Source organism: Antedon mediterranea, chromosome 2 (genome assembly GCF_964355755.1).
Source record: "Antedon mediterranea chromosome 2, ecAntMedi1.1, whole genome shotgun sequence".
NCBI classification, from domain to species: Eukaryota; Metazoa; Echinodermata; class Crinoidea; order Comatulida; family Antedonidae; genus Antedon; species Antedon mediterranea.
The window spans coordinates 12,234,672-12,245,496 of record NC_092671.1 but is presented as its reverse complement, the minus strand read 5'-3'; the positions used below and the strand labels follow the sequence as shown (position 1 = coordinate 12,245,496).

General features: G+C 32.6%; 1 protein-coding gene across 1 annotated transcript; it reads right to left on the bottom strand.

Annotated features, from left to right (window-relative positions):
* Positions 1 to 52: 52 nt before the first annotated feature.
* Positions 53 to 10,506, bottom strand: LOC140040435 (zinc finger CCCH domain-containing protein 15-like). The gene is made up of 10 exons (XM_072086362.1): positions 10,350 to 10,506; positions 5,119 to 5,220; positions 4,732 to 4,840; positions 3,906 to 4,055; positions 3,471 to 3,562; positions 2,846 to 3,031; positions 1,887 to 2,036; positions 1,591 to 1,701; positions 776 to 929; positions 53 to 443 (listed from the first exon to the last, which is right to left on the bottom strand). Exons 1-10 carry the CDS (start codon positions 10,416 to 10,418, stop codon positions 262 to 264), a joined length of 1,305 nt encoding a protein of 434 aa, XP_071942463.1. The 5' UTR covers positions 10,419 to 10,506; the 3' UTR covers positions 53 to 261.
* Between the last annotated feature and the right edge of the window lie 319 nt (positions 10,507 to 10,825).

The window sequence follows — 10,825 nt, the reverse complement described above, 5'->3', positions numbered from 1 at the left end:
AAAGAGAAGAGATTATACAGTAGAACCCATTTTTTGGACACCTGTATTCAGAGAACACCTGTATTCAGGGGACACTTTCTTATGAAACAACGGCCAACCCCTATTAAGGATCTCACAAATGTCCCCAATAGGGCTTCTACTGTATCCCTCTCAACTGGAAATATCCTAAAAAAACTGCTCAATAATACATGCATTTCATGATTGCAAGTTGGCAAAACTCTCTATATACTGTACAACTGTAAACATTCTCAAAGGTTAACATCAATCCTCTAAATCTAATCCATCTAAATCTTCATCTAAATCATCAAGTTCATTTGTAAATAAATCTTCATCAACAGGGACGTCATCGCCATCGAATACTCCTTCGTCGATAGGCACGCCGTTGACTTGAGTTACATCTGACATCGATAAAGCACCAGCCATTCCTAATTTAGATGATTCATCTATAAAAAGAAAATATTTTGACAGGGGTGACTATATGCAGAATGTATATTGTTGATTGACACGATATCGGATATGAGAATCGATTGTATCTATAAAGCTTTATCTGCACTATCAAACTTTATGTGATAAAAAAATGTGATGTGCCCATATACTGTATGGACATGATGATGTTGTATCACTACTATATTTGGGCATACCATTACCAAATTTAGGCACATCACACTTTTTTTTGTCAAACTAGTTTGATAGATAGTGAAGATAGCGTTAGTAATCTAAAAAAAAAAATAAATAAAAAATATATATTTCAATTAAACAATGATGGTTTACATACCTTCTGTGTGACATGCACCTGGTAGGCTATTTTCTTTTGTAGCACCCACTTGTTCCCCACGTTGAGAGGGCTTTGAGATTGTACCAGTGTTGTCTACTTCAGTAGCTAGGCTACCCATATCTTCTAATGTGATTTCTTTTACTGGACCAGTATCCTGTGAAATTTAATCAAAGTTAAACAATCAATTTGTTTGTTGAGGTGAACCAAACAAGATGTCACAATAATTCAATTTTTAATTCGGAAATTCACATCCATAGAGTCATAACAAAAAGATAATAATAACTTATACATCATAACTATATAGATATATACATAAAATAATATGGGTGTCCTCTTAATAGGAGTTAGCTGTAGTAATTTAACATATATTGCTCTTTGTTTGTTTTACGGAAAAGCGTTCCAAAGAAGGGGTTCTAATGTAGAATAGAAAGTTGACTAGATATAATATATCAAATCAAATATTCTTTATTTATCAAACATAAAACATTGTGAAATACAGCAATATAAGAATACACAATAAAAAGATGAAAAGGAAACACATAAAAACTCAAAAGAGCTTGATAAGTTGTGTCCCCCTACGTCCCTAACTAGCCTAAAAACTAATACTTAAAAATAATAAAAGCTAAATCCTGCAACAAGTATTATTTTTAAATTATTTGTATATATATTGTATTCAAATCCGAAAACCTGCAAACGAACAGTACTCCAATAGATTATTAAGTTGGCATCTTTATGTTCATACAATATTGCATCATCTGGCAAAGTCCAAGATAAGCAATTCATCTCAGTATTCAAAATACTTAAATGTGTCTTACCACTTCTCCTTCCTCCTCATCTACTTCTCGTACATATCTGGTATCATCCGCACCTTCATCATCGGCATCTGCTAATTCTGGTTTGAATTCAAACACTTCTCTTCCACTCAGCTACAAGTTAATATATTTACAAGAATTATTATAATTTTATTGTGGAATATTGTAAATTCCTTTCAGAAAACTGAATCAAAGATATTTTGAACTGGAGTACTATACAAATAATGAATGTTTATTAATATTGAATGTTCTAAGTAAAATATTAATTTTATTTAATCAATGAGTTTTGGCAAACTTACACCAAGAGCTCTTCCTTGTTTGAAATCATTCTTTTTCTTTGTCATTGTTTCTTCAAACATCTTCTTTTTCTCTGCAATTTTTCTCTTCTTCCAAGCAGTGAAACTTTCCAAAGTTAGTTTAGTTAAATTGGTAGATGCAAGTTTAGCCCTCTAGTTAGACACAAAAATAGAATTGTAAAGTTCTTTTCATAACATATTATACAAATAATGAATGTTTATGAGTGCAATGGTACAAATAATGGCACGAGGTGAATGATGAAAGGTTATATCAACGAGGCAAAGCCGAGTTGATATAACCTTTCATCATTCACCAAGTGCCATTATTTGTACCATTACACGAATACAAAACATTCATTATTTGTTTTATATAACATCTAGACGTTTTTTTTTCGTACACAAAAATGTTTCAAAAAGTACTATTTAACGATCGTTGAATAGTGCGTACTATTGCACGCCATGTGACCCACATTCGTCCAATCAAATGACAGGAATTTATATAGGTGTTATATAAAATGCGCTAACAAACTTAAGCAGAGAGTAAACTGATATGTTTTTGATATGCATTTATATTACTTTGAATATATACAGTTTCTTATATTATTACTAGAAACTTCATTTTTATCTAAATTTTGAACACTCAAAATCATAACATAATTTAAGCGTGAATTTATATTGTTATTATTATCATTCATGCTTGTGCCATTCTGGATAAATGTTTTAGTAACTATAATCTTCAAACTCTTCAGTTCTTTTCAGAACTATATATACGTGGTGTACTGCAAACATCATATATACTCTATCCTCGAGTATAAATCTCACCCCTACATTTATGCTAAATGGTTAACCTATGTTATTGCTAATGTACTCCAAGTTACCTCCCTAGTTTCCCACAAACCTAGGCTCCCTGAGACACCATACTTGATCCTATAGACTAATAATAAAACATAAAAGTAACATACCTCATCCTCAATTAGCTCCTCTAGTGATATCTTCTCCTCTTCCTCTTCGTCTGTCTTTTTATTTTTCTTAAGTACAAAGCCTGGTGGAAGCGCGTGCTTATACATGCACTTGTCGCCACCATTTGGACAAATCCAAAACCAACCATACTTACAATCCTCAATAGCTTGCAGGAAGAATTTACAAACCTAAAAACAATACATAATGTATTCAATTATTATACATTGAATGTATATTAAATGGAATATACAGTATACTCTGAAATGTAAAACATTTAATACATTATTATATATAGTATTTACAGCCTACAGTATATAAATATGAGGAAAGGATTGATCATGCATCAGCATTACTAGGTACTTATGTACCCCTCTAAGAGGCAATATCTGTATAATACATCTTGTATGTGAAAAGATGTTGTTTTGCATGTTTTAAATATAAAAGATAAAAACAATGTTTGAACATAGTCTTTGCATCATATTGCATGAGAATATTTCAATTTTACATAGTACAAAATGATTCTGTTCACATAGCTGTACATAGCATAGGATTACAGTTTTGTTTTTATTGACTTTTGCATATCACAATGATATAGTTTTGCACTTATCGTATATTATTTATACTTACTTTATCGGTCTTAGGTTGTTTAATCTCAGCCTCGCCATGCTTTTGATTTACAACGTCTTGCAGTTTTGCCTCGTCCCAATTATCCATAGTGTCTGATAGAAAAATACTGAACATGTTAATTACTATTATCAAAACAAATGTGAACATTAATGTGTCTGAAACTAAACAGCATTACAGTACTACTGGCGTAACCCCCTTCTTGTCTCAATTGCTGAATTGGGTTCTTGAAAATTCACACAGGCAAACTGTGTACACCGGACCTACGGTTTATAGTCCTTATCAGAGAAGACTTGTTTCACCATTAGAACTAGGAGCGAGTCGAACCGATGACGATATTGTTCACTCTTTAGGTACAGTAAACGGCGCCCCTGCCTTCACCACTTGGCAATTTTGACTCGCAATCATTTTTTTATTTCAAAATTTTAATTAACTTACCTTTTTCCTTTTCATTTCTTTCATCTTCATACATACTTTTCTTTTCTGCTTTTCTCTGTAATGTGAGATCATGTGAAAATTTGCATTTGTCACCTTTTTTGCATTGCCCTTGTTTAAAAAAGGCACACACAACAGACTTCGGGTCAACACCTGAAAATAGAACAAGTTTCTGATAAAAATATAAATAATAAAAAACAGTAGGTTTCAAATAATGTACTCAAGCTTACATACCTGATAATAAACAATATTTAATAGTGTAATATAATAATATTGTAGATCGTTCCTAAAAGGGGGGATTATCATTATTGATTTATTTGTAAGGTTTGCCAAATGTTCTTAGACAAATATGGAAATATGGGCTAAACTTTCATGCAATTTCTTTTATAGTGAAAAACGAAGTTATAGGAGTACTGAAAATAAAAAACTCTAGCAAAATAAATCAAGGATGTGTTTTAATAAAAGATATGTCTGTACATTAAATGGTTTTCAAAACTGAGTGCCATGCTAAATCAGTAAAACATACACAATAGGGAGCTTTCGATCTAGAACCTACTGTACATATTGATGCATAGAAACCAGCATCAAAGAAGCATGTCCTGATTTCTCTGCAGGTATTAAATTAATATGATTTAACTAGGTCATCAGTTGTCAAATTAAAAGCTCTCTAAAGCCGTCTAAAGCTCTGTCTACACTATCAAACTAGTTTGACAAAAAAAAGTGTTACGTGCCCACATATGGTAGTGATATGACATCATGTCCATATATGGGCTCATCACATTTTTTGTCACATAATGTTTTATAGTGTAGACAAGGCTTAACATATAACCTTTAGCAACTTTTTGTGCAGCAGTTACTGGTTTGAACAGTTTGTTTAATTCTTCTTGTTCTTTCTTTTTATCTTCCTTCAGCTTGGTTTTGCTCTGCATATCTTCCATCTTGTTGATCAAGGAATTAAAAATGAAAATGTATTCTTGAAATAATTGTAAGCATGTGTTGACATAAAATAAAACCACCCAAGATATTATAATTTTAACATCAAGATATCCAACTAAAAACAGTACGGGGCATGTTATTTGGGGCCACTCTAAATAATTAATTAATTAATACAGAATTTTAGTTTTGAAAATATATGGCATGATTAAGACTATAAACACCATACTGTTGTTACTTAATACTTCAAGACTGAAAATAAAATAAATTGTTTACAACATACCCTTGTAGTCTTTTGATTTCCATGTTGGACTTGTTTTGTTACATGTTGAATATATTTTTGGTTTTTTTGCCCTTTCTTGTTTTTCAATCCAAAAGTTTTATCCTATTTCGGAAGAAAGAATGAAAACATCCAGTTACAGTATGAGTTGAAAGTAGCCAAATAATTAAATAATGGCCATGTTTCCACAGTAAAAAAATTAACTGATAAAAATTATACCGATAAGTAAACGATAAATTTCCTGTCGCTTGAGAAGAATAATTTAATATCTCATTCAAATCAGATTATTATTATTATAGATGCAACCATTTTTTAAAGATGTATTGTCCCCCAAAAACGTATTAAAAAAAAAAAAAATAAATATATATTTTCACTTATAAGATAGCATACAGTATAAATGGTTAAATTCAACCAACAATCCATTGGACCATTGGCTGGTAGCCAATTTGACCAAGTGGATAACTATTGTGTGACATTAAAATTCCATATACAAAAAAAAAAAAATTGAAAAAATTATTTTTCAGGGGGACAATACATCTTTAACCTCAGACTTGAGTGAAAAATGGTTTTGTTGTGTTGTGATTGAGCACTTAGTTATGGCCAAATTTGAAATAACAATGATAATGTAATAATACCTATCTAGGCCCTATAGTCTATGCTATTTAAATAGGCATGCATGAGCATTAGCTCATAAATAAATAGAGTACAGCCTAGCCTAGGCTTATACTATAGCCGCTAGCTAGGCCTACAGTAGGCTTATCAATAATAAATCTCTAGGCTATGCCTAGCTAGAGGGTGTGTAACCGAAACAGCCGCCGACTGAAACGGCCGCCAACATTTTCTATGGGAGGCCAATACCGCCGCAGTTATAACAAGCCAATGCAGTATCATAAACGTACAGTAGTAAAGCCTATGGTGTATGAAACCACGGCACGATGGAGGAACAAATATTAAATGAAACCAAGCAATATATGTTTAAGAATAAAATCAAAGAATAAACATATTTTTTAGTTAAGTTTTTATTAAAATAATGTTTATCTATATATAAATTTACGTAAGGGCAAAATTCGGTAAATCGCGCCTTACTTGTAGAATTTTTACTCGATGGTATATAAAGTTGGTTCGTACTTTCGGTACTGATTTTAACCACCTGATGTAACCCTGTTTACTAATTAAATTGAGTTAGATAATTAGTTATTGACGATTAAAACGAATTTAGGTTCAACGATTTGCCCCAAATAGGGGTGTTTTCCGATCGTGGTATACACTGTTTAATGGATGTCCAACTTGAAAAATACCCGCACACAATAATACGAGGACGCTTCGCATTTTCCTATCTCCTCCTACGATAATTGTTTTTAATAGCTGAAAACCGGTTGAACTGCTCGAGTACAGCATCATAATGTTGAAGACAGGCCGATTTTCTTTAAAAAATACTATTTTGATAGATTTAATTTACGTTTTTACAAATGTATTGATTTGCGATGAATGGAACATTCCAATCTCTCAGTCTGCCAGTTTGGTTTAACACAAGTAGGTAAATTTATGAGCCCTTTGAGAATAAACTTGCAATACTTTGACAATACAGTACTGCAAATACCTATTAACCATTTTTGGTCGTCATTTGAATCGAACATTTCTTACTGTGAATACTGTTAGATGTAAAAAAATATATACAAACATTTCTTACTGTGAATACTGTTAGATGTAAAAAAATATTTACAAATAAACTTTATTACTGTGATTATGGGTAGGCTCTACTGTTAGATATATAAACACGTAATATACAAATAAACTTTATTACTGACAGTTGCTTCTCAACGTTTGCATCTATATATAAATTTACGTAAGGGCAAAATTCGGTAAATCGCGCGTAATTTCTAGAATGTTTACTCGATGGTATATAAAGTTGGTTCGTACTTTCGGTACTGATTTTAACCACCTGATGTAACCGTGTTTACTAATTAAATTGAGTTCGATAATTAGTTATTGACGATTAAAACGAATTTAGGTTCAACGATTTGCCCCAAATAGGGGTGTTTTCCGATTGTGTATACACGTCACTGTCTAATGTATGTCCATCTTGAAAAATACCCGCAGACAATAATACGAGGATGCTTCGCATTTTCCTATCTCCTCCTACGATAATTGTTTTTAATGGCTGAAAACCGGTTGAACAGCTCGAGTACAGCATCATAATGTTGAAGACAGGCCGATTTTCTTTTAAAAAATACTATTTTGATAGATTTAATATACGTTTATACAAATGTATTGATTTGCGATGAATGGAACATTCCAGTCTCTCAGTCTGCCAGTTTGGTTTAACCCAAGTAGGTAAATTTATGAGCCCTTGGAGAATAAACTTGCAATACTTTGACAATACAGTACTGCAAATACCTATTAACCATTTTTGGTCGTCATTTGAATCGAACATTTCTTACTGTGAATACTGTTAGATGTAAAAAAATATATACAAACATTTCTTACTGTGAATACTGTTAGATGTAAAAAAATATATACAAATAAACTTTATTACTGTGATTATGGGTAGGCTCTACTGTTAGATATATACACACGTAATATACAAATAAACTTTATTACTGACAGTTGCTTCTCAACGTTTGCATTAATTAATAATTACAAAAAATATAAACGTCGTAGTGGTGTATCGTTACATGTACTTTACTATTTCAATCGACTATGACAGTGACAGTTTTAACAAAGTATTAAATCGCAAATGTTTTACTATATTTAGTCACCGTTAGTGGTATATTATTTATAGGCCTATGAAAAATGAAAACAATATTTCGTTACTGACGTGGATAAAGAATATATTTAAAAATTGTTCTTCTTTGTACCTATCCTCTTTCCCATCCCTCAACCATAATTGGGTTTCTTTAAATGAATAAACAATTTGGACTAATTTTGTGGTAAGTTTCTCTTTCGGAAGTAATTCCCAGGGTGCTAATTTTGTTTGACTACATAAATCATTGTGTCTATTTATTCGTTTCTGTAAACGACAATGTATTATAGTCCTGCGGTACGTGCATTTGAAATCGCCAGATTTTTTACCCTGAAATTACTGTGTATTCGAGAACCATCTGTGGGCACGACCTAGATGGTACGCGAGCGAAGCGAGCGTACCATCTAGTTATAATAATTCACCATTTTAAATTTATTTAACGTATTCAAACAAATACTGTATTTTGTCCAATTTTAATTCTTTTCCTTACACTTTTACTGTACAGTAGGCCTAGGCCTACATTTAAAAAATAAATAAAAAACCCAACTATGTTTAGTCTGTTTACACAACATTCATTATTATACGATGATAAACATAATAATACATAAATAATTAAAAACATCTATCTGTTATATATTTATTAAGTCACATACGTGAAGTCATTTCAATCTGAAAAAAAGTAAAACAATTGTATTAAAGCCTGTTTTCCTGTCGACGTTAAGTTACGTTGAGTTGCGTTGAGTTGACATTCAACGATTTAACAGGAAAAGGGGGTAAAAATTAACGTTGAAAATCGTTAAAATTTTAAATCGTTAAAGTTGAACCGAGTTCAACTTTAACGATTACGATCGTTAAAACTGACCAATCAAATGGTCCACAAATTACGTCATTGCAGTTTGTGAAAAAATAGGTATGCGCTGACAATTCTTGAATGTTTACAACGCGACGATGTTTTTCACCTTTTTTGTACACTTTTAAGGTCTGATATTTAAAAAAAACAAGTGCAAGTTAAATTATAATATTAAACCAATTAAATTTAATGTTTGTCTTTAGTGTAAACCTAGATTAAGATATCAACGAAAGCATGTCCTAGGCTGGGTTTAAGCATCAAAACCCGTAACTTTTTCAATTTTCACGCGGTCCCGGCTGCGCGTGGCCGGCCTTATAGTTTTGCAACACTTCACGTCCGCGTGTCCCAGCAACGCTCGAGAGAACCAAGAAACTATGAACGATCGTGTAAAAATGTGTAAATATTAGCGGTCCGACTCGATCATCGTCATCGCTATTTTATTTTCAACTTTAACGATTTTAAACTCAACGCAACTCAACGTATTAAAACGTCGACAGGAAATCAGGCTTTAAACACACGTCGTTTTGATTACACGTTGTATGACAAACGGCACACGCGGCGTTTCATACATTCAATCGTTTCGGCTGTAAACCAGCTAGAGCCTAGGCTAGCTAGGAAGGTATACTATCCTAGGGCCTGTTTCTGCTGCAACTGCTCAAAATACGGTATAAAAATACGGTATTTTTTAGTACCCCGTTTCTGCTAACAATGCTTCTTGGGTGGTCGTGTTAAATTTCATCTTTTTTACCCAAATTGCCATTCATTTATTTGATCGATAATTAAAAGTCGCAATAAAGGAAGTTTTACGTCTCACTTTCAACAGCCTAGCCCTAGTGATAGAGATGTTGTGAGAGCACAGAAAACATCGTAATGGGGACAATTAATTCGTTCCCTCCCCGAGTTATTGTATTTTGCAATGTTGTACTGCTTTCGCAGGCTCTTCAGCTTTGAGTTTACTTGCTTTGGAGACAAGTCTATTCCATACTCCTGCTTTATTTTTTTAGAAATGTCTTTATAAATGTGGTTGTCCCTTTTATTACCTTAGTTGGCCAGACATTTTAGCTTCCCCACGCAAATTTATTTAGTAAAACTGTAACGTCTTCGCTCCACATTTTCGCCGAATATATATATACACGTGTGTAAAACAGCTGACAGCGACAGAAAATAAAAATACGAATGTTGACCTTTTGTCATGTAAAAAAAAAATACGGTATTTTTTATTGGCAGCAGAAACGGGTACAAAAAATACGGTATAAATTTGTAAATACCGTATTTTATCCACAAATTTTGTGGGGAAAATACGGTATATTTTTTATGAGAGCAGTTTCTGCTGCCAAAAATATACCGTATATATACGCATAATACGGTATTAAAAAAATACCGTATAATATACGGTATTTAGTTGGCAGCAGAAACAGGGCCCTAGATATAGATATGTATCATAATAGGCCTAGTTTTCAATAATAAAACATAAGTCTACTAGACTCGAGGCATACTATAGGTAGCCTAGGCCTAGGCTAGTAGCTAGTAGGCTAGGTAGGCCTACACTACAGCAGCTAGGCTAGGCCTAGGCTACTTACAAATTGAAATGTGTATTATAAACGAGCATAACAGCGAAAATAATTCAAATAGAAACTTAACCTCAATAATCTTTTCTTTTTTCTTCTGATCATTTTTCTTACTTGGTTGTTGTGCCTTCTTGGGTGGCATTTTGGGTTAATTATTTAACCCAACAGAATGATTTTCTTTTCACAGTGTGGCGAAATCGACCTCGAAATCGCATCGTCGGACGTCAACTTCTGGTGGATGTGTTATAGGGCACGTTTTTAAAAACAGATTGTACTGTATTTAATACTTTTCATTTGTTCTTTTATTATAATTGTAATATTTATTAATAATTCCTTAATAAATTTTATTCAGTTATTAATTAATAATTAGTAACCAGGCATTATTATGATGTTAAATTGAAAAACCTGTCTGCTCTGATGAGCTGACTAGATATCGCATCCAGTGAGAGGAGGAGCAGTGGTTTGCGACTGATGTTGGCGCTATACACATTTTCCATGGTGTAGCGGCGCATGGCATGTTATGAAACGTTATTTTCTTCTTCACTTCAA